The sequence below is a fragment of the Gastrolobium bilobum genome, unplaced genomic scaffold (assembly GCF_033153095.1).
Source record: "Gastrolobium bilobum isolate Gb01-03AN ecotype WA unplaced genomic scaffold, APGP_CSIRO_Gbil_v1 utg168, whole genome shotgun sequence".
In the NCBI taxonomy this organism is placed as follows: Eukaryota; Viridiplantae; Streptophyta; class Magnoliopsida; order Fabales; family Fabaceae; genus Gastrolobium; species Gastrolobium bilobum.
This window is the reverse complement of record NW_026897363.1, coordinates 94,968-118,910: the sequence shown is the minus strand read 5'-3', so window position 1 is coordinate 118,910 and position 23,943 is coordinate 94,968. Positions and strand designations below refer to the sequence as shown.

The 23,943-nt window shown below is 33.7% G+C and overlaps 5 protein-coding genes across 6 annotated transcripts; 1 reads left to right on the top strand and 4 right to left on the bottom strand.

Moving 5' to 3' along the window:
* Positions 1-4,934: 4,934 nt before the first annotated feature.
* Positions 4,935-7,033, bottom strand: LOC133306298 (actin-depolymerizing factor 2-like). Its single transcript, XM_061506600.1, has 3 exons — positions 6,792-7,033; positions 5,557-5,822; positions 4,935-5,481 (listed from the first exon to the last, which is right to left on the bottom strand). The coding sequence occupies exons 1-3, from the start codon at positions 6,792-6,794 to the stop codon at positions 5,331-5,333; spliced, it is 420 nt and encodes a 139-aa protein (XP_061362584.1). The 5' UTR covers positions 6,795-7,033; the 3' UTR covers positions 4,935-5,330.
* A 3,148-nt stretch (positions 7,034-10,181) lies between these two features.
* On the bottom strand, positions 10,182-13,052 carry LOC133306280 (actin-depolymerizing factor 3-like). Of its 2 annotated transcripts, XM_061506577.1 has the most exons (4): positions 12,892-13,052; positions 11,753-12,018; positions 11,565-11,679; positions 10,182-10,373 (listed from the first exon to the last, which is right to left on the bottom strand). In XM_061506577.1, the coding sequence occupies exons 1-4, from the start codon at positions 12,892-12,894 to the stop codon at positions 10,365-10,367; spliced, it is 393 nt and encodes a 130-aa protein (XP_061362561.1). In that variant the 5' UTR covers positions 12,895-13,052; the 3' UTR covers positions 10,182-10,364. The 2 variants fall into 2 exon arrangements, with proteins under 2 accessions (XP_061362561.1, XP_061362560.1); XM_061506576.1 differs by lacking the exon at positions 10,182-10,373 and having other exon boundaries at positions 11,162-11,679.
* Positions 13,053-16,473: 3,421 nt separating this feature from the next.
* Positions 16,474-17,689, top strand: LOC133306281 (uncharacterized). Its single transcript, XM_061506578.1, has 2 exons — positions 16,474-16,934; positions 17,518-17,689. Exons 1-2 carry the CDS (start codon positions 16,474-16,476, stop codon positions 17,687-17,689), a joined length of 633 nt encoding a protein of 210 aa, XP_061362562.1.
* A 665-nt stretch (positions 17,690-18,354) lies between these two features.
* On the bottom strand, positions 18,355-19,479 carry LOC133306308 (F-box/kelch-repeat protein At3g06240-like). The gene has a single exon (XM_061506613.1). It carries the CDS (start codon positions 19,477-19,479, stop codon positions 18,355-18,357), a length of 1,125 nt encoding a protein of 374 aa, XP_061362597.1.
* Positions 19,480-21,118: 1,639 nt separating this feature from the next.
* Positions 21,119-22,253, bottom strand: LOC133306307 (probable inactive poly [ADP-ribose] polymerase SRO2). Its single transcript, XM_061506612.1, has 4 exons — positions 21,907-22,253; positions 21,580-21,818; positions 21,344-21,468; positions 21,119-21,229 (listed from the first exon to the last, which is right to left on the bottom strand). The coding sequence occupies exons 1-4, from the start codon at positions 22,251-22,253 to the stop codon at positions 21,119-21,121; spliced, it is 822 nt and encodes a 273-aa protein (XP_061362596.1).
* Between the last annotated feature and the right edge of the window lie 1,690 nt (positions 22,254-23,943).

Sequence of the window (23,943 nt, the reverse complement as noted above, 5' to 3'; positions counted from 1 at the left end):
GCACATGATATTAAAATGAGAAAATTCACCGATGTCCCTGTGGTTTGCTTCAGAATCATTTATGTCTCTGCGATTTTTTTCTATCACATATGTCTCTGTGCTTTGTAAAAAATAAAAAATCACAGGAGTATATGTGATAAAAAAACATACCCTCTTGCAAACCACATGGGCATATGTGATAGAAAAAACCAGAGGGGCATAGGTGATTTTGAAGCAAACCACAGGGGCTTTGGTGAACTTTTTCCTATTAAAATCTATAGTCAAAATCATCACTTAACCCTAAAATTTGTCTAATAAGATCATGGCAAATCATCGAGAAAATATAAAAAACAACAGTTATCTTGAATTCATGAAATTGGATGAGATTTTTTTTTGAAAATATTCCAATCGGTTCAGTGTTTCGCAACTAATTCGATTCGGGGCGGGTCCAGGATTAAGGCTTTAAACCTCTCTCAAATGTGATACTAGGGAGATTCGACCACATGCTCTCACCCCATCTGCTTAGTTCCCATATGCCAACTGAGCTATCACCATTTGGTTGGATGAGATTTTTTATAGAAGGATTAACGATATTCAAGGCTAGAATGCAAGCACTCTTCAAATAAATGTATGTTTGAATTCTGTTTTTAAAAATAATTTTTTGATTTAAAATAAAAAAATATATTTGATAAGGTTTTTTTGTAAAAATAATTCTAAAAACTATAACTATTTTTTAGAATTAAATTTAGAGAACATATTTAAGTTATTTTTGTTTTATATTTTTACTTTTAACTTTCAAAATAAAATAAAAAACACTTATTTTATTAATTATTTAATAAAACAGTTTTTTTTTTTTTAAAAGAGCACAACCAAATGAGCCTAAAATATAAAATAAAACATACATTCTCACCTGAGAATTAGATATGGCAAAATAAATTCGCCGCATCGGACCGGCCCGCCAAACGAGATGAGAAGGGTTGAGTTTATCAACTCGCTAGCTCGGGGCAGGCTAGCCTGCCAACCCATGTTTTTTGTTTTGTTTTTTTTGTCTGAAAATCCATGACAGCATCAATCTTTTTGTCTGAAATCGACATACATAATGGAAAGACTCTAATAAATGCAGAACTATGCAGAACTAATATCATCGTCAGTCCAACCCCACTTTCTATAAACACCTTCCTTCCTAGCACATGTGGATTTGCTTATGCATAGCTTTATATGAACAACTACAACAAATTGCAACTTCAAAGGATCAAACCCAATTCCTTCACTTCCTCAACTAACTCCTTAAACCATGGTAGTTAAAATCAGGATTTTACTTAAAATCATAAGGAGAATAAAAAATCGTAAAACGTAAAATTCTAACGTAAAAAAAAATCATAAAAAATTGTAAAACCGTAAAAGCGTTTCGAATTTTGATGAAATTATTTTGATTATAAAAAATCATAAAATCGCAGATTTAAAACAAGATTTTAACTACCATGCCTTAAGCCGCTTACGAGGAACCTTCAATGTGCGAGGTAGTATTCTATAAACCTTATATGGTAGTTAGAAAAGCCTTTGGACTTCAAAAAATAATATTTGGAAGCAAAATTTTCATGGGATCAGATCAAAGGATTCCTGAGAAGGACTAGATGATAATTAAGGCTTTGGTTTGTGAGAAACCCTGGTTCTTAAAGAACTCAAACAGAAGGTTTGGATTTTCACAAGTTTTGAATTTCGTGCGTATAGAAAACAAAGCAGCACTCTGCAATGATAACCCACAAGTATCAATGAGGTACGATGCTGTAAGAAACATAGGCGAGCAGGTGGGGCAGGGCGTGCTGACTTTCTCAGCCCACTATTAAAAGCGGGGCAGGATAAGGCGGGCTGGCTCGTTTGTAGACGGGGCAGGACGAGCCGCCCACTTTGCCATCTCTATTGAGAATCATGCTGATTTTATATAATTGCTACTTGAATAATTATCTTTAATTATTAATTTATCCCATCATAAAATCAGGAGTTACGTTTTGGCCTCTACAAATAAGAGTATACACTTAACAATGCATTAACAAACTCACAAATTCGATTTAATCACCTTAATTTTGGTTAGTCTTTTTTGATAGTTTATAATATTTTTTTATTTAATATATTCCCATAAATTAGATTTAACTCCAACATATCAAACCAGTATAAGCTAGAATATAATGACAAGGATAATGCAGTTGTGAAAACAAATGTGAAAAACAAGACAAAGATTCTTTATTAACATGGAAACCAATGGAAAGGATGCAGCATAGCTTTGCAACCCATTTGTTTCGGGTACAAAATGTCATGGGTAATAAGGAATCAATTGAGATCGATTCAAATTGGACATTCTTATTATTTAATTTTGTCAATTTCCTAAATATTCTTTCCAACCCTATGTTTGGATGGAAAGAAATAAAACAAAGGGGATTAAAAAGATAAAAGAAAAAAAGTAAAATTTCGCTTGTTTAGTTGTAAAGGAAAAGTAAGGGAAAAAAAAAAGGTCAACAAATAAATTTTTTTAATTCGGTTTCTCTCAGTTTGTTTCAGGGCTTCCAAATAAAGAAGGTAAATATTAGTTTGAGTTCTGAGATACTAAGGGGGTGTTTGGTTGGGGGAAAATTTTGAGATAGATAGGTAAGTGGAAAGTGAGAATATGTAGTAACCATGTTTGGTTGAGCCATCTTCTTCACTTACCCACCTAAATAACTTATCTACCAAACCAAGTTGCCTACCTTTTATCATGGATTGAGCATGTGGTATTTGTGAAAAGCAACCAAACTTTGGGGATAGACTTTTGACCAAAAGACTTGGATACCTTCTCTTAAGTGGATATTTGACAGCATTGTAAAGTGTCAGGCCACCGAACAAAATATTTACAAACAGGGTTATTCTCGTAAAGTTACCTAATCTTCCTATCTATATTTTACCTACAACCAAACATAAATTTCATAAAAGTTACCTAATTTCTCTGGTAAAAATTTTCCCAACCAAACCATTTTTTTTATATTTTTCTACCTATCTCACTTTCCAACCATTTTCCTATATATCAAATTTCCCTATTATTCATAAAATTTCTCCTCAACCAAACGCCTTCTAAGACAGTTATAGGGTTAACAATAGCGGAGTTATTTGTGGAACATTGAGTTCATCTTAGGGTGAGTAGGGGCCTAAGAATGCGTACTTTGGACGTTATGGGCCTTGAAAGACTTCTACATTACATTACAATGGGTATTATTATACAGTCTAATTAGGGGTGTCAAAACGGGTCGACACGACACGAATTCGACACGACACGAATACATCAACACTAACACGACACAAATTTTTATTCGTGTCAAAATCTTCAACACTGACACGACACGAATTTTTTGCGGGTTGACACGACACGACACGAATAACACGCAAAATAAGGGTCAAAATGGTAATTGACAAAAAAATTTAAAAAAATGGATCGATATTAAAAAAAATTAAAAAAATAATAATAAAAAATTAAAAATAAAATAATTTAAAAAAAATACGGGTCGACACGAACACGAATACATCAACACTAACACGACACGAATTTTTTACGTGTCATTTTTCCCAACACGAACACGACACGAATTTTTTACGTGTCATTTTTCCCAACACGAACACGACACGAATTTTTTTGCGGGTCAACCCGAACACGAATTTTCGTGTCGTGTCGCGGGTCGACCCGCGTGTCAAAACCTATATTGACACCCCTAAGTCTAATCGAATGTTTTGGGTTCCACCAATTTCTAGTGTAGTTCTAGAACATGCTCTCATTGGCTAGTTCATTTTGGTTTCTTGATTTCTATAAATAGTCCAGATCGAATTCATATTGAGTCCTCATCAAACTCTTTCTCAAAATTAAGTTCCAAGTTACGTTGAATTGAATCTTGAAATTCTGTTTTGATTAATCTGGATACATAAAGAACTGAAAGAATATATAGACATGCAAGGCATCACAGGATGCTGCTTGCCTCCCCCATTGAAACGCTATAAGAACATTGAATGAGTTTTTCATTCTTGATTTTAGATGTTACTCCTTTTTCCTCATAATACAATTGTGTTGGGGAACTACTAGAATTGGTAATTTAAGGACACTTTGATACAACCCCTATCAAGGTTTACTCTAGGAAAAAGTTTAGGGAATCAATTGGCATTGCTATCTCACCTATTGAAAAGAATATTTCAGATGACAATTCCATTAGAAGTGAGAAAGAGGGTGCTAACGTAGCTGAAGGAAGTTGAGAGAAGATTATGATAAACGAGGGACAAATAGAGGAAGGCTGAAGAGGGAAGGGGGTCTTTTGGGCATTTGGAACCTTGGACATCTTAGGGTGATTTAGGAGAAACTTACTGTTAAGCATTTCCAGTTCTTGCAATTGTTCCTTTTCTTATTAAATTGTCTCTCAGTTGTTACAATTCTCATATTGTAATATAGATACATCTATATACAGATCTATATTCCATTTCCATAATCTATTGTGTTAGATTTATTTTTTGGTCGGTCCATATCAGGTGACGCCGGCATTGCAATGTTCGCCTGGGGCTAGTAAAAGACTAACGCAAAGCCAGCTCACGTAAGCGTCGGAGCTGCGGAGCATGGTGGAATGTTAGGACCCATTTGCAACGTATGGAACTTGGAGTCCCATATTGGTGGTATGGGCAACTAATGTAAAGTTTATAAGGTCTTGGACACTCCCACCTTTTGAGGTGGCTTTTGGAGTAGTGCATCCCAAAGTTATTATCACACTTTATTGCACAATGGCAAGTCAAAGGAGTAGAATCGTTTGAACAATCAAATTCAGATCAACTTATGAAAGGACATATTACCTTTACACCTAGAATTACAAGCAAAAGAAATGAGGGAAAAATAACTGAAAGCAGTCTTCCACAAGAGCTCTAGCTAAAGTTAGTCTCGTAAACCTTCAAAAATAAAACTCAACCAATAGAATAGGATCTCATAACACGAAACAAAAAAGAATACAAAATGTTGTTGCAAGAACAGGGGGGCATTTGTTGCCTATCCTATCCATACAAAAGAAAGCATATATCAGCCGAATAATGTCATAAGGTGAACCATATTTTATGTCCGATCACACAGAACAGGTACAAATTCAACTATTAAGCATAGGACTAAAATACCACTCCAACAAAAAGGAGATAAACATCACAAATCACAAGCACTTCAGGTGTGATAGAGATTATGCCACAACTTGGGAAAATTGAAACCATAACTGGCCAAAATGACCATCCCGCGAAATAGAAATTTTCATATAATAACTAAGCCTTAAGGGGCACTCCCCGGCATAAAGGCTGCTATTGATAATCATTTAGTTGGCACGGCTTTTGAACACATCAAGACCAACCTCAGTAGGATCAGTTGCTTGCAACTCTATTTGAATTCCATCTAGCTCTCTCTTGAATCTGTCTTTGGAGCTTGCATAAATCATCTTGCTTCTGACCCTTGATGTATCAGGGGACCTTCAAGTTAAAGTAACAAATTCAGATAAAGATTAATAACAAAGCAACAACTAGCAGACCTAAACAAAACCTTACCATGCAATGAAGAAAATCCTGCTTTTGGGGACATTCCCTTCTGTCAGAAACTCAAAATCATAAACAGCATAACGACACTCATCAGAAGGAAGGCTAGCAGAGAAATCTTCATAGCCTTGGGTTGGCTCACCAAGCTTCTCCACAATGACTTGCTTCTGCTTCTCCTCAATCTTATAAATTATGAACCTGTGTGTCCTTTTTGCCTTGAGCTCCAAAAACCTTAACTTGCAGTCATCATGGACTGCCATACCCGATGCTGCATTTGCCTGTAAAATTGAAGACACATAGTTTAAATCCAAAACACGGCTTGGTTGACACTGGATAATTTTGTGTAAGACTTGCAACGCATTGAGCACAAGGCACAAGCAGATAAACAAACCAATATAAGTATACATAAATACTCAATCTTTTGCCATTTAAGTGGTTACTCAATGAAAAACAAAAACAAATGATTGTTAACATAGAGGGGTTGGAAAGAAGAGAGAGAAAGACAGAGAGAGAGAGAGAATAGAATAAAACTTAGAGCTAATTTCATATCCCCTTCAAAAGGGTGAAAACTTCATTGATGAGATTTTCATATATATTTTCATGCAAATGTTATCTCATAAAATTTTCCCCCATTTTTTAAGACGACACCAATCTAAGGCTTCTAATTGGGCTGCTTAAGAGATTAAAGAATGAAAAGAGTTAATATTGTATATGATGAATGATTTATAGGAATATGCAAATAGTACTAATACAGGCATAGTGTTATTCAAAATCATGGGTTTAGAAACAAATAATCTTTTTAGAGCCAAAATAAGCAAAATATTATATTTTGGTTTGTCTTCTTCAGTAAAAAAAAAAAAGATTAAAATAAAAACATAATTTCAATAATTAATAAATGCAATAAAAAAGAATTATATTTGCTTAAAAAATTTGCCCATCTTCAGCATAAAACCTATCTGTGCAGAGATCAAAGACAATCATCAGATGCTACTAAGTAAAATGAAAATGATTATGTCATGAGGAGGGACAGATTAGGGTACTCCAGATTAAAGAATTGAAAATCAGATCTAAAAGCAAATGATGAACTGAGCAGTAAACCAGTTAGAAGGGATTCAACAAAAATCAGAAACAAGTGATGCTGATGATGGATGATATAGCAAAAATAAAAACAAAAACAAAAATTGTTAGTTTGTTTTTGCAGTTTCAAGCATCAGAACTAGAAAGAGAAGAGAAGAGAAGAAACTAACCATATTTGTTTGGAATTGGAAAGGAAAAAGAGAGCGATGGTGCAGCAGCAAATATAGGAATCTATCTGTCTCTGAGAAAGAATTGAGGGTTTGGTTTGGGTATGGTTTTGGTTGCTTTGAGGATCAACAAACAAAAGTTAAAAAGAATTTTGAGAAATTAATATTCGGATTCCTTTTTTCTTACAGGTGTAAGGCAACATGGGCAGCCCCAAAAATGTCGCCTTTTGTTCCTGGTTTGGTTTGGATCCTCGGTACGTCTTATAACGTAATTTTCTTTTTGATTTCTCAAATATTTTTCACTTTTAGAGGGAACCTTTTAACACTATTTTTTTCATACAAATAAATTTTCGAATTAAATAAAAATTACACGTTTAAGAAACATAAGATTATTTCTAATGTAATTAATAAAAGAGAAATGATACTTATACACAATTCCAAAGTGATTGGATTCATCTGAATCATTTTAAAAAGTTATATTAACGTTAATATATTATCCACACTAAGATACTCTAGAGCAATATTGTTGAATCGCAATACGTATCGTATATTGTTTGGTCAATTTTTTATATCGTGTATCATAAATCGTATCGAATCCTAAGATACAAGTAATTTAAAAATATGTAATATAATTAATATCATATAAATTCAAATTCAAAAAAAGATCCAATCAGCAAAATACATAAGTAAGTAAAGTGCAAATCAATTACTCTCATACTCATTAATCATTAAGACTAATTTATCACTGCTATCACTATCAATATCTATCAATGACACATTTAATCCACCATCCTCTTTCAAAAAGGATCATTTTAGAATATTTTTTTTTGGTTAATTTAAATTGCTAATCAACTCTTTATTTATTTTTTATATTAAAAATTATAAATTTTGATTTAATTTTTGTATCGTATGATACGCGTATTGTATCATATCGTATTATAAGATACAATATCGTACCATTCGATACAAACTCCTTTCTAATACACCCAACGATACGTATCGTTGAGCTTGTGAATCGTATCGTATCATATCATATGAATCGTATCGTGTACGTAAGATACTGATAGATATGCTTTAGAGCATAAAAATTGGATCGAACTTGTCGATCCAATCGGTTGATTCCGAAACCGGACCCCCAACAGATCCAGTCCAAATATTAGATCAGAGTTGCATTTGGCCCCGATGGAGAGATTATATCAGATGTATTTATTTGTGTAAAATATTTCACAGTTAGCAAGCATGGGATCAAACCCACGGTAGGAGGCTAAACACAAACAATACCACCAGATTAACCCCATGTGTTGATCATATTGCTCTTAATTTTATATTTATATATAGTATTATATAAATTCAATTTAATCGGTTAAATCAGCGATTCACTAGTTGGATCAATAACTCATTGACCCAGTATCTCGTTCCAGTTAATAATCGGTCCAGATTTAATAACATTGCTCTAGAGAATCTAATAAAATTAAAAGATAAATAATGTGCAAATCCATTTATATGTGCTAAGAAGCTCTAAATCATTTGGATACAAATGCTCTAATATCATATCAAGTAACCAATTTTCTCAATAGTTTAAACCATTAAATACATGAAGATAAATAATCTTATATATTATATTTCTAGCTTTTCTCTAATTTTTTCTTTATCCTTTAATTTTTTCACTTTGTTTCAATTTTTTAATTTTTTTCTCTCTTCCAAGAAAAAAGTATAAATAATAGGGTGATTTATGAGATACTCAAACCGTGATGAGTGTAATAGTGTTAGAGGTTGAACTGGTTCTTGTTCTGAAATTGTAACCACTAAACTATATCATTTTATTAGTAGTTGTCTTATTATTTATATTTATATATTTTTATATAAATTCAATTTAATTAAATCAATCAATGATTCATTAGTTGAACCAGTAACACATTAATCCAACCCAAACTGAGTATTACTGACATGACACGTTCTAAAATAGTCATATGGCTCGGGCTGAGTTGGACCATTCTTAGGTGGAGTGGGGTTGTAGTGGCCCAAGAATGAATACTTGGGCATTGAAAGACCGATACCATTACAATGGATATCAGTATTACTGCTGCTAGAGGTGTAAATGGACTAGGTTAGGTCGGGTTTTAGCTTTTCTGGTCTAAGCCTACGTAAAAAAATATTGAGTCTAGCCTATTAAAGGCTTTGTTTATAGGCCAGACCTGGCCTATTTTTAAAGATTAGAAAGTCTGATATGGCCTACAGGCCTTGTAGGCCTCCCACTGCAGATACTGAGCAAAGAAAGTTCCATTCATACATGCACTAATATTTCTTGTAAGAAATAAAAAATGATAAACAAGAAAGATTCAACATAATATCTCAACTCTAGAATGTATATCAGGGAGGAATTAGAGGCAAAGAAATGGGAAAAATAAGAAAGAAATACAATTACTGAGTCAACCAAAGACGAAACTTAGAGACAGAGAAGTCACTTAGAAGCGGCGGTGCACTAAAGAAATTAGGGTTGATACTTTGTCACCTAGAATAAATATTTTATTTTATTTTATTTTAAAAAGTTAAATAGGCCAGCCTACAAGGCTTTAGGCCAGGCTTGACAAAGTTAGCCTTTGGCCTATTTGTTAAAAAGATTTTCTTTTAAGCCTAAGCCCACTCTATTTTTTCAAAAAGACCAGGCTAGGCCAGACTCAACATAAACCGAACTGTAGGCCAGATCAGACTAGCCTGACCCATTTACACCCCTAACTGCTGCAGTCTCTCAAATGGTTTAGAGTTCCACACTTTCCACCAATTTCTGTCGTTATTATGGCATTTGCTTTCATTGGCTAATTCATTTTTGTTTTTCTATAAATGAACCAGATCGGGTTCAGGTACACTTCATATTGGTTATTATGGATTCTTAGAAGATGTATTTGCTCTTGGTAGGGATGTAAATAGATTAGACTTTACCTTAAATAGGTTAAATTTGTGTAAAAAATATTAGGTTTGATCTGGCCTGTTAGCCTGTGTAAGCCCCAAATTACAAGTTTGATCTAATTTATATTTAAAAAATAAAAGCCTTGACTAAAATAATATTATTTTATTATTCAAAATTATTAAAATAATAATTTTATTTATTTTATTTAAAATAAATAATATGATATAAGCTGACCTGTAGACTTATAGGTCCGACATGTACAAAAAAATCCCTAGCCTGTTTTCTAAATAGATTTTTTTTAAAAGTCTAGATATGTTCTATTTTACTATTTATAATAGGCCAAGTCTGACCTAATATAGGTTAGACTGTAGTCCCCTGTAAGCCAGCCTAGTCCATTTACACCCGCTATTGCAAATTTTGGCCAAGTAGTAGTACATCAAACTTTTTCCCAAAATTAATTGCAAGTTACGTTGAGTTCAATCTTCAAATTCTATTTTGATTCATCAAGACACATTAAAAGTAGCTAAGAAGGGGAGCTCCGCAGCACAAAAGCTGCTATTAATAATAATCTAGTTGAACACATCAAGACCAATCTCAATAGGATCAGTTGCTTGCAACTCTACTAGAATCTGTCTTTAGAGCTTGCATCAATCATAACCCTTGATGTATCAGGGTACCTTCAAATGAGAGTAACAAATTTAGATAAAAAGAAATAACAACAACTAGCAGATCTAACCAAAACATTAACCATGCGATGAAGAAAATCCTGCTTTTGGGAACTTTACCTTGAATCACTTTTCCTACTTGATTTTAAATGTTACTCCTTTTTCTTTATAATACATTGTGTCCATGAACTACTTGAATTGCTAAAGAAAAACGAAGGACAAGATGTTTAAAAAATAAAGGACAGCACAGATCACAACAAAATATAATATATTTATTTTTGATTGTTAAAATAACATAAATACAAAACAAAAAAGCATACAATTATCTAAGTTTTTATTATTAACTGAACGACCAGCCGGTCCGACCGATTCACATGACCTGTTAAGGTTTATGACAACATTTACGACTAGGCTATAACGATTTTAATATTAAAAAACACCTATTATTATATTTATTATATAATTTTATATAAATCTATTAACTTAGCCAGTGCCCTAACCAAATCAATAACCGAACAAGATTTAATAACAATGATTACAAAATTAAGTCCAGATCACAGAGTAAAAAACCAATAACACGACCTTTTATTACAAAGGAGCACTTCGCAAAGCTTGGCTATAAACTGCCAACATCATAATAAACAATGCATCTCAAGACCATTCAGACAACATCATCCTCGAATTACAAGCAAAAGAAATGATGGAAAAATAACTGAAAGCAATCTTCCAAATGAGCTCTGGCTAAGGCTAGTCTCGTAAACCTTCCAAGAATAATACCCAACCAATAGAATAGGATCTCATAACACCAAACCAAAAAATTGAAATTAAAAAAATTTAAAAAAAAAAAATTATTGTAGCAAGAACAGGTGGCTTTATATCAGCCGAATGAAGTCATAAAGTGAACCCCATTTTTTGTCCAATCACACAACACAGTTACAAATTCAACTAGTAAGCATAGGACTAAAATGCCACTCCAACACAAAGGAAGTAGGTATAAATCACAAATCATGAGCTACACTTCAGGTGTGATAAACATTATGCCACAACTTGGGAAAATTGAGACCATAACAAAGCCAAAATGACCATCCCACAAACTAGAAATTTTCATAAAAGTAACTAAGCCTTAAGGGGCGCTCCCCAGCATAAAGGCTGCTTATTCATAATCATTTAGTTGGCACGGCTTTTGAACACATCAAGACCAACCTCAGTAGGATCAGTTGCTTGCAACTCTACTTGAATCCCATCCAGCTCCCTCTTGAATCTGTCTTTGGAGCTTGCATAAATCATCTTGCTTCTAACCCTTGATGTATCAGGGGACCTTCAAGTGAAAGTAACAAATTCAGATAAAGATTAATTACAAGGCGGCAGCAACTAGCAGACCTAAACAATACCATGCAATGAAGAAAATCCTGCTTTTGGGGACATTCCCTTCTGTCAGAAACTCAAAATCATAAACAGCATAACGACACTCATCAGAAGGAAGGCTAGCAGAGAAATCTTCATAGCCTTGGGCTGGCTCGCCAAGCTTCTCCACAATGACTTGCTTCTGATTCTCCTCAATCTTATAAATTATGAACCTGTGTGTCCTTTTTGTCTTGAGCTCCAAAAACCTTAACTTGCAGTCATCATGGACTGCCATACCCGATGCTGCATTTGCCTGTAAAATTGCAGACACAGAATAGAAATCCAAAACCGATTGGTTGACACTAGATAATTTCTTGTAAGACTTGCAATACAATGAACACAAGCAGCTAAACGAACCAATATAATTATACAGAAATACTCAATCTTTTCGCCATTTAAGTGGTCACCCGATGAAAAACCAAAATCAAATGACATTAACATAGAAGTATTGGAGAGAGAGAGAGAGAGAAAATAAAATAAAACTTACAGCTAATTTGATATCCCCTTCGAAACGGTGAAAATTTCATATAAATTTTCATACAAATGTTATCCCATAAAATTGCCCCCTATTTTAAAGTAAATAGCAATCTAAGGCTTAGAAATTGGGCTGTTTAAGAGGTTAAATATTGACAAGAGTTAATTTGGATATGTTGAATAATGTTACAGGAATATGCAAATAGTACTAATACACACAGTGTTTATCAAAATCATGAGGTTAGAACCAAAACAAGCAAAATATTATATTCGATGTGTCTTTTTCAGCCAAAAATAAAAAATAAAAAAACATTTCAATAATTAATAAAACAATTATGTTAACTTCAAAAATCTGCCCCCATCTTGACCAGAAAATCTATCTATACAGAGATCAAAGACAATCATCAGATGCTAGTAAGTAAAATGAGAATGATTATGTGATGCAATGGATTAGGGTATTCCAGAACAAAGAGTTGAAAATCAGATCTACAAGCAAGTGATAAACTGAGCAAGAAACCAGCTACAAGGGAATCAACAACAAATCAGAAACAAGTGCCGAAAATATTGCTAAAATAAAAAACAAAAATAAAAATTCTTCCTTTTTGTTTTTGTTTTGTTTTTCAAAGATGAAAAAGAGAGAGAAGAAACAGACCATATTTGTTTGGAAGAGGAACGGAAGAGCAACCGGTGTTGTCGGAGAAGATATAGGAATCACTCACTCTCTCTCTCTCTCTCTCTCTCTGGAAAGAATTGAGGATTTGGTTTGGTTTGGTCCGAGATTTGAAAGTGAGTGAATGAAGAAGAAAAGGTAAAGGATTTTGACAAATTAATTTAATTAATTTTCGTTTTTCTTTTCTTACAGACAACATGGCCAGCGCGTGACGTGACGTCCCCAATTGTCGCGTTTTCTTCCTCCATAAAGCTATTGGCTGCATTGTGGAAATAAGTCGTAGTACCTAGATTCAGTGCATCTTTTAAATAAGGACATTACACATCAGAGGAGAGAAAAAAAAAATTGACAGACAATTTTTTTTTTAACTGACATGTAATATTTTCATTGGTGAGAAGCACTGAATCTTTGGTATAGCAGTAGTACCAAAGATTTATTCGCATTGTGGATGAAAATGTTTTCAGTAATGAATAGGAGTGAAAGTGGGACAGACCAGACTATAGGAGTCTATGACCTAACCTATATTAGGTCAGACTCGGCCAACTATATGTAGTCAAATAGAATAGACCCAGACTTTTAAGAAAGCCTATTTAGGAAGCAAGCCATTGGCTTTTTTTTATATGTCGGGTCTATAAGTCTACAGGTCAACTTATATCATATTATTTATTTTAAATAAATAAAATAATATTATCCATAGTAATATTAAATGGTGATAGCTCAGTTGGTACATGTGAGCTGAGTAGGTGGTGGAAGGACCTAGGTTCGATTCCACCAAATTGGAAAGGGACATAAGATATGTACCAATCTCTACAGTAGAATCAGAATCAACATTTAGTAGTGGAGGAAGAGTTATTGATGGTTATCGTTCTAGCTTTGCTAAAAATACCATCCAAGCTTTAATATGTGGAGGAGATTAGGGGTGTTCATCAAACGATCCAAACTGATTCAAACTGCGGTGACCGAACCGAATAATCGATAACTGAACAAACCGAAAAATCAAAAACCGAAAAAAATCGCAACTTTTAATTGGATTGGATCGATTTTCGGATTGCTTAATAAAAACCGATTCAATCCAAACTGATCCAATATATTAATTCCCCTCTACTCACTTTGGTCTTTCTCCAATCATAATTCAAAAATTTCTAAACCCAAGACCCATTAACCCATCAACTAAAATTTCATCTGTATAGAGCTTCATATCTCATTGCCCAAAAAAAAATTATATTATCGTTTACTGATCCTTTTGTATTTCAATTTTTTTTTACAAAGTCAATATATATATATATAAGATGTTATCTGCATGAAACAAATTTTAGGATTTTCAAAAAACTGAAAATCGATCCAATCCAAACCGAAAAAAATTGGAATGGATCGGATCGGATTTGAAAAAAAATCCAAACCGAATGAATGATTACATGGTAAAACCGAAGAGATTGGATCGAATGAGTTTTGCTTCCAAAACCGATTCAATCCAGACCGCGAACACCCCTAGTGGAGATTGGATATGTAATAAGTATGACTTGAAGAAAAAATAATATGAAGTGGGTCAGGCCAGGCTAACAATTAGAATTTGTATTTTAATAATTAACAGGCTAATTGGACATGCCAGACCTTTTGATTTTTATAAATGGATCAGGTCAAGTCAACAGTTAGACTTGTAATATATCGTATCAGGTCAAATTAAAAAATTTTAGCATAAATTTAGACTTTTTGGGAAAGCTCGACTCAACCCATCTCATATAAGTATTTCGTGCCTCATTTATTAAATATGGCAAAACATAATTTTTATTTTTTTTGGTGTGGAAACATAATTCTTTTATATCTATATCCCATATTTTTCTTTTCCGGTAAAGCAGTATTGCTGTAGCGAAAATCCTATCGATCATGCTTTATTTATCCACAATTTCAAACGTATTTCTCCGAATATTTTTTTTAGGATTTAATTCAATATATTGTGAATGTAAAAATATAAAATTTTACACTGTTATTTATTTATTATTATATTATTTTAATGAATTTAAGGTATATTTTTATTTATTTTATTAAATATGACAACATAAATAATTTATCTTTTTATACCAATAATACTTCAAAATTAAACTCTATTTTTTTTTACCTGTTTAGGTTTAATTTAATAATATTGTATTTTCTACATCGTAATGTGATATGATATGACGTTGCTAAAAGGCAAATTTCTCATGAGACAATTAGGCACCGAAAGAAAGTGTTCTTCTCAATAGTATTGTTTTTTTATTCACATGACTCTCGACATAAAATACAAAGATACCTGCCAAAAAGACCCGAAATCCTTTATAATCTAATTAACAATACTTATACATAATTTTAAAGTGGATTCGTTTAAATCATTCAAAATAGTTACATTATCATCGATACGCTATTTAGTGACCTGCATATGAATTTGTGCGTATATAATATCCATTTTATTATTCTTATGGAAAACTACCCAAAGAACATATACTACACTATTCACTTTGACAAAGACCCTAGAAAACTACACACAAACTGCATAATGCTAGTTCATTAACCTGAAATCATATTTATAAACCATCTTTGTAGCTCCTGAACCCCAAGCAAGATAGAGACCGTAAAGAATAGATGAAAGTTCAGCATGCAAATATTCTATAAACTTAAAAATCTTTGGGGACCGGAGGGAAATCGTCTCTTCCTCTCCCTCGAAAGAGGTTTAGTCTCACAATTCTTTCGGTGATAGTAGCCCAACGCACCTTCTGTTTCAATGAGGACCTAGTTTTAGAAATTGTACTCCGAAGGCGTGAAAATACCTCCAGGTTATCTAAAAAAAAAAATATTTTCTCATATATTTCATTCATCCAAAAATAGAGGTTCCTTTGACACCTCATCTGATAGCCGTTAGATTAAAAAAGACCAACGACTCTGATTTGTAAGCATATGATACAATTGATCTTTTTTTATCTAATGGCTCTCAGATGATGTGTCAAATTTTAAATTTGACACTGATGTCAAAGGATCTTACCTCCCAAAAATATATTGAAAGAAATAATTATTTTTTAAAGTTATCTATTTTTAATTTTAATTAGAATATATATGACAGAAATAAACGTAGATCCATACTAAAGTGGGATAGAGAGCTTCTTGGATTTTATTTTAAGAGAATATTATATTACTAAAGTAACTTAAGTTTATTTATTTCAAGAAGAAAAATGAATTTTTTTTTAAAGAAATTAGGAAATATATATATTGAATGAACAAGAAGGTTGGCATTTGAGCGAGTCTCAAGGATGATGTTTCGAGAATACATAGAAACACCACACTCCATACTAAAAATAGGAAGGGAAAATAAAGGATCACCTAATTGTGAATCACAAAATGAAAGCTAACAATTTATTAGCTGTTCCAAAGCATTACTCATAACAAAAAATGAGCGTCTCATGTTTTAACATTTTACTTCTCTTCAATTTTCTCTTTAGCTCCCTTTGTGTTTCCCATAGGAACCAGGGTGGTGGCTGAGGCTGAGGCTGAGGTGGTGGTGGTGGTGGTGGTTTTAACCGGTGGAAGTGGCTAAGCATGGCAAGTAATAATAGGAACACACAAGCACGTAAGGTAATGGTGGTGGCTGACCCAACAAGGGAATCAGCTGGAGCATTGCAATATGCACTTTCCCATGTTGTGCTTGAGCAAGATGAATTGATTCTCCTCCATGTTGAGAACACAAGTTCATGGCGTAACACTATTTCAACATTCCTTAAGATGCCTTCACTTGGAAGCTCAACAACTTCATCCTTAGACCTTGGAGGAGGAGGAGGAGGAGGAGGAGGAGGAGCAGCAGCAGATGGTGAAGGGGTTGATTTTCTTGAAGAAATGAAGCATGCATGCAGAGTTTCTCAACCTAAATTGAGATTCCGTGTGTCAAGTGTGGAAATGGATGGAAAAGACAGGGCAAATACTATCCTTTCCCAATGCAAAACACAAGGGGTTGATGTCATAGTTATAGGGCAGAAGCGCAGTCTTTCTTCAGCATTACTAGGGTAATTATCTACTTCATATTACTAGCTAAAATGGATTGTGTTTCTTTTTAATATTTAATGGGAGGGTGAGCCTTCCAGCAATGATAAAATTGTTCCTTGTGACTTGATGCTCACGAATTCCAATTTAGAAAACAGTTTTTTTGTAAAAATATAAAGATACCGTTGCATACAATAAACTTTACGAATTTTATATATATATATATATATATATTTATTTTATTTTTATAATAAAAATTTTTGTTTTTTATTCCTCTCTATACTTTGTTTCTCCTCTCTATTTGACATTGCATGGTATGATTATAACATATGTTGTGAGATTTTGAGTTTTTGTTAATCCTGTAGATTTCTTTCATCTAAAAGGAAAAAAAAAAAGGAATGGATTCATGTATTGCTTTAGAGAAAATTTCAATTTCATGATGAAAGTTGATACAAACAATTTTGACCAGTTGGGTTCATGAATGTAAAAATAAATGAATTTATGTGCAGTATGTATAACTGTATAATGTTGTTAGAGAGAAGTTTCATGTAGCTGGTGAGGAAGTTAAACTGTTACTAATGTTTGTTTTTCAATGCATGCCAACAGATATAAGCGACCTTCAGGAGGAGGACCTACGAAAGGGTCAAAAACGATAGACACAGCAGAGTATTTGATCCAAAACTGCACGTGCACCTGTGTTGCTGTACAGAGAAAAGGCCAAAATGGAGGCTATGTTCTGAATACAAAAACTCACAGAAATTTCTGGCTCTTAGCTTAAAGGGTTCACATGGATGGATCCTTCTGGCACCGCCCATATCAGACATCTTTTATTTATGGGATTGTGTTTGTGTATGGTTGCAATGTTCTGTAGCATGACCAATTTCATTACAGGTAGATTTAGGAGACATTTTTTAAATAAAATTATTTTTGAGTCACTCAAATTATTATTTAGCACATGTAAAAACTAATTTTAAAAATAAATGTATTTTTATAATTTTTAAGAATTTATACATGTCAAATAATGATTTGAGTGTATGTGATAAATAATACTTGTTTAAAAATCAATATATATAGATATGATGAAATTGGTAACCTGAAAACCATGTATATGTTATCCTGAAACCCTCATGTTGTAACATGTTCACAATAGCTTAATAAAGCAAATCTATAAAGTCAAGCTTCTATGTTTAAGCATAAAAGAATTTCATTACAATCAGACAAAACAATCCATGTATGATCCTATAGTTCTTTGAATGTAACAGAGATATTGCTGCTCTCTTAGCTACAAGAAGAAAGGTAATGAAAAGAAAACCAATTTAATTAAACTAGTTTTGTTTTCACCCTTTCTGTTTTTCTATGTTTTATATAAGAGTCCACATCAAATATAGAGAAGATAACAATCTTAAACTACATGATATATAAACTAAAGAACTTTAGTCCTCACTATACATTGTCCCCAATGCTTAACATGGTGATATCCTTCATGAGCATATCATGCAAAGAGAATCCTTCACTTTCAATGGGGTAAGCATTCTCCACCATCAAATTTCCACTATACAAAGGAATGAAGCTCTCTACATAATTGAAGACATTATAGGAAAACTCAGCTTCAAGATCACTTTCTGGAAGCAAAGCTATGATTCCACTGACACTATGTATTGCTTTATTTGTTGCCATAAGAACTTCATTTTTCCAAATACCCACTGGACGCTCTAATCTTGAAAACATTCCTATAGTCTGTAACTTAGTCCAAGATTTTACACCCTCATATTTATCATACAAAGCCCACAAATGTAAGCATTGCTCCATACTTTTAGTTTCTGAGCAAATAACCACAGCAACTAAACCCTTATACACTAAAAGTTTCTTATAAACTTCAGAACAATCCTTATCAGAACCAGGCATCTCAATCTTGCTGAGCACATCGTTACATGAGTTGAAGGAAATAATCATTTCATGGCTAACCTTTTCACTTACCTCCATAGCCACCCAAAACAAAGCTCCCTCCACTGTCACAAAATTTTCAGTCCAAAACAAAGCTCCATTCACCCTTACAAGTGGATCAGAACATTCAATTTCTCTCCACAACCCAGTACGTAGAGAGTACTTTTCAACTCGAACAACACAAATTCTGCTAAGAGAATCACCCCAACAAGAACTTTCTGTGTCCCCAAAAGAATGAAGTCTTACTACATGATAATCAAAGTCATTGTAGTCAAAATAAAAGCCTATAAGGCAATTTGGTGGTACCTTATGAGGCATGAAAGGGTTTTGTGCTTCTAGGATCCGTTTCGTTTGTATTGTGGCTGGGTTCCAAAGCAAAAGGGTAGAAGTTGGGTCCAAGGAATAATGAGTAACACATACTAAACCATTACATGAACCAACAATCTTAAAACCCATGTCAGAATCTGTGACTCTTGGAACATGAAGTTCTTTAAGATCTTTTGTTTTAACATCTAGCAGAAATAAGTGTTGACCACATATTTTGTCATTCCAGTAAAAGCGGTCAAGGATTAGAAGTGGGTTTGAGTGGGGTACTACAAAAGAGAATAAACCATTGATGTACATTATTTGTTTGAACTTTGAAGTATATTATTTATTTCTAAAGATAAAAAGAGGCTTTTATATTGAAATATCTATATGAGAATTGAATTCGAATAGGTAGAATATTTGGCATAATCGAAGAGGCAGGCAATTTGGAATTCCAGTGCAGCAGTCTTGGAATGTGAGTCATCAATTGGCGGAAACAGTGAATATAACTAAGCTTTTAGTAAAGGATATGATATAAGTTACAAGAATATAAGAATCTGATTACTCTATTTTCTAAAAGAGTGGTTTGTGAGCCATCCTCCTCATATTCTTGGTGGAGAAACAATTGATTCTAGGGAAATATAAGAATCATGTTGCAGGAATGACACTGTTCATTCCTGCAACAAGGATCCGCGTCCGTATCTTAAGGATACGGCGTCGTATCCTGATTTTGGTCTGATTTTTTTTTTTAAGCGTGGGACCCACACTTGATTTGTGTGTGCAGGAAAGTGCTCTAGTCATGTCATATGACAAAAAGCGAACCCTTGATTCTAAACAGGTGATTCGTGAGTAATCCACGTCCCCTTTAAGATATTTTTTTATTATTTGATGAATTTAAGGTAGTTTTATTTAACATGATTCACTTGAAATTCACCCAATAATAGAGTGTGATCTTAAAAAGGATGTGCCAAATATTGTGTTACTAGTGTTTCTCTTTTAATAATGACCATAGACATTCTCACGTCAAATTTGGAACAGACTATTCCTATTGTTGATTCGGACTAAATATTAATTTTTGTGTGAAAAATCACTTATTGGTTTTTTTTTTTTTCTCCTTCAGAATTGCAGACTACTGATTTGTGAATCAATGTAACATTACATTACGAAAAGTCATGTTGGATTAAAGAATTGGATCTTAGATAAATAGTAATTAAATGCAATGAAACAAAAGTTCCATCGAGAAGAGGACCAATTCAAAACAACTAGTTTGAAGTTTGAAGTACGAAAATAGGAATACAATTATACAAACGAGAAAAACCACAAATGATGATATGTGCCATTGAAATACATCATTGTTTTAAAATCTGAATCGGACCGACTGGGTCGACCCAAATATTAGTAATCCACTAGTTCAAATTGATCAGACTAGTATCAACCCGGTGAATCGGTCATGACCCGCGATTCAACCGGTATTAACCCGTACCAGATTTCGCACTTGAACCAGTTTTTCAAAGTTTGTGAAAATGAATTTAAATTTTGTAGCATCAAGGACTCAAACCCACGTGGGGTTGATGGAAGTTGCAACACTTACCACTACGCTAGAGTCACTTACCTGTTATAATGCATATTTTAATATATTTATTATATGATTTAATTAAATTCAGTTTAACCGGTGACCCATCAATTGAACCACTGACCTATTAACCTAGTACCTCGACTGAGTCAATGACCGGGTCGAGTTTTAAAACAGTACAGTATATTGTTAACTTTGTGTTACTCCTGTGGTTCTTTCATTCTATACATCTACAAAATACAACAGTAATATCAAATAAATTTTCTGTATTCTATCATATAAAATCCTATTAATACAAGATGGAAGACCCTTCCCAGTCCCACCCACCAAGGGAGACTAGAAAAACAAAAACAAAAAATTTCTGTTATCAAACAACACAAGAAACTAAAGAAGCTGCACATTGTCTCTGGGTTCTGTGATCACTGAATGCAGCAATCTGTCCCCTACTATTAATCTAACTTTGTTTATCCATAGTTCTCGTGGAATCTTTTGTTCCTGAGGCCCAACAAAGTTAATGTTAATCAGTAACTGGAGATTTACATAACAAAGCAGTGCATACAATACACGATAAGAACCTTAAAGCAATGATAAATAGTATTGTTTACTTACTTGGTAAAGACGGTAGCTTTTGAGTAACAAAGACATTTGTGATGGATTCAAATGGTTTGAAACTCTAGTCACTAGATTAGGAAACGACACATATTGTGATCTAGGTTTTAATGCCCCATATATCTCTGGATCTGTACCAAAACATAGAAATGGTCAACCCTTATTCAAGCACTTGTTACAAATACAAATATCATGAAAGAATTGCATACTTATACTGAAAAGGTTACCCCACTTACCCTTCATATAATTAAACTTGAAACTTAGAATATAATCTGGATGAATGTATGAATTCATAAAAGCAGTCCATATAATATGTCTTTTGGGTGTTGAAATATCATCCACCCCTGAGTCATATTGATTGGAACTTGGTTGGTTCTGCTTTGAACCAGCAGGAACAGCTTCTACCTTCCCTAATATAACCCTGCATAACAGCACATGCCTCAAACCATGCTCATCTGCCACCGTAGACATAGCACTGTGAATGAAATAAATAAATTGTTACCATTTGGAAAATAAAAAATAAAAGGACTAGTTCATGTAAAATATTGCATATAGCCACTTACCTATCAATGGAAAAATTGGCAGAAAATAAGGAAAACCCATCACCATAAGACTCATCATCATCATCATTATTGTTGCAAGTGCTGAATCCAACGGATACAATCTCTGTGAGTTCATCCAATGAGCCACCATACCAAGCATACCTCACATTAGCATCCCCTCCACATTTAATTGCCACTGCCTTAGAGAAAATTTTAAATGAATCCAAACGAGCTTGCCTTGCAAAACTAAAGGAAACATTGTTCTTATGAAGGGCCATGACATTTGTGGCATGCCCCATAAATCCCATACCCTTTAAGAAACCTTTCTTGACGAATTGGTATTCTTCACACCCTTCAATTATGTTCATTAGCCCCTTACTAACGAAAATCTCATTTGGCTGCATTTTTTTTATTTTTTTCCTCTAAAATCAGATGATTAATGTAACGGAGCTATATTTGTTTTTGTTTTTGTACTCTAGTACCTCCTAAACATCAATACGTGATTAGCAATGCATGAAGTTCAATATTTATTATGTAGTTTGGCCATGAGCCTTGGTGCCCAAGATAAGCAGTTTCCGTGCCGCAATTGCTGACGGCACCTAGAAACGGTATTTGTTGTGGGCTTGTGCGCCTTCCACAAGACACGATGAATTGAAAGAAGTAGAAAAAATATACTCTAAAATCTTTTATGCTAATTATCCTTAAATATATGTAAGGGTGGTGTTATAAAGTTCCAATTGCAAACTCTATTGCATACAACCTGTTCTGCCTAAGGGCGTCCAATCAGGATTCGATGATTGATCTATGATTCAGGCGTCTTCTCTGGATACCTATGAGTTAGGTATCTTGGGGACAACAAATCACACACTATCTGATGGCCTTAGCCTTGGGAGAGGTGTGTGTACTACTTAGGCTGCGTAGATAGGTAAAAAGAGATTAGGTCATACCTGTAGCTTTTAGCTCCTATTTATAATGCTTACCTGTGGGCTTGTGCTGATCATGGGCCTTACTGATCATGGACCTCATTCTGGTCCATAACACAACCTTTATTAAGATCAGATCCATTGTGTAGGTCTATAATAAATTCTTACCTTGTGTTTGTAAAAAGATGTTTAGAACACCACGCGTTGTGCTTATCATTTTAATTCATTAAATTATTAAATAATCTCCCTTTTCAGCTTTCCAAATTTTGAGCTGGAAAGCGAAGATGATCGTCACAAAAAAATGAAAATTGAGTGATTCCCTGTCACATCATGCGGGCGTGGCTTTAGTATCCGCTTTCTTAGTGTTCAAGTCACAAGTCAAATTGTGTGCCCCTTTTTTCCTTTTTGCTATTAATAGCGTTCATGATTATAGACCTTCCCAAATGTGAATAGTGGCTTTCTGGAATGGGGGAATATGAGGGATTTTGTCACATTTTGACAAAAAAATTATCAGAATATCACGCGAACAGTAAAAATTTTCAAACTGCCACGCGGCATAATTCGCTACACAGTGTAGCGAAATATGCCCCGTCAAAACCAAAAAGTGCCATGTGTCAAAATTGTTGAAAATCGCTACCCTATGTAGCGGCTTTCAACATTCTGACACATGGCACTTTTTGGTTCTGTGCATTCTGACGTGGCATATTTCGCTACACTCTGTAGCGAATTACTTGCATACATAATTCGCTACACTGTGTAGCGAATTATGCCGCGTGGCAGTTTGAGAAATTTTACTGTTCGCGTGGCATTCTGATAATTTTTTTTGTCAAAGCGTATCATTTTGATCACTGTCCCGGAATATGAACCCTTTCTCATTGCGGATATTTACATGACAGCCTTAACTTTTTCATTATGGGTATAAGTTTATTGCGTCAAAATATGATAAAGCTTAAATGGTTACTATTTGACGGTCGGCTTCTGGAGCTTCGGTTACATAAATCCTTAACCTTTCGTTTGGATGAAAGTAAAAAAAAAATTGAAAAGAGAAGAATTTTGGAATTTGAAATGACGATAAAACTTGGGGAGAAAAAATTGTAATTTTTTTTCATTCTTGAGTTTTCTTCATACTTTTCAA

Excerpts from the sequence above, each read along its gene's own strand:
- LOC133306298 (XM_061506600.1), bottom strand. Across the intron at positions 5,482-5,556 it reads AGGATTTTCTTCATTGCATG|GTCCCCTGATACATCAAGGG; the intron begins GTAAGGTTTTGT and ends TTTAACTTGAAG.
- LOC133306281 (XM_061506578.1), top strand. The coding sequence starts at position 16,474 with ATGGCAAGTAATAATAGGAACACACAAGCACGTAAGGTAATGGTGGTG. Across the intron at positions 16,935-17,517 it reads CTTTCTTCAGCATTACTAGG|ATATAAGCGACCTTCAGGAG; the intron begins GTAATTATCTAC and ends GCATGCCAACAG.
- LOC133306307 (XM_061506612.1), bottom strand. The coding sequence starts at position 22,253 with ATGAACATAATTGAAGGGTGTGAAGAATACCAATTCGTCAAGAAAGGT. Across the intron at positions 21,819-21,906 it reads GCCAATTTTTCCATTGATAG|TGCTATGTCTACGGTGGCAG; the intron begins GTAAGTGGCTAT and ends TTTCATTCACAG. Across the intron at positions 21,230-21,343 it reads AAAGCTACCGTCTTTACCAA|GAACAAAAGATTCCACGAGA; the intron begins GTAAGTAAACAA and ends GTTGGGCCTCAG.
- LOC133306280 (XM_061506576.1), bottom strand. Across the intron at positions 11,680-11,752 it reads AGGATTTTCTTCATTGCATG|GTCCCCTGATACATCAAGGG; the intron begins GTATTGTTTAGG and ends TTTCACTTGAAG.
- LOC133306308 (XM_061506613.1), bottom strand. The coding sequence starts at position 19,479 with ATGTACATCAATGGTTTATTCTCTTTTGTAGTACCCCACTCAAACCCA.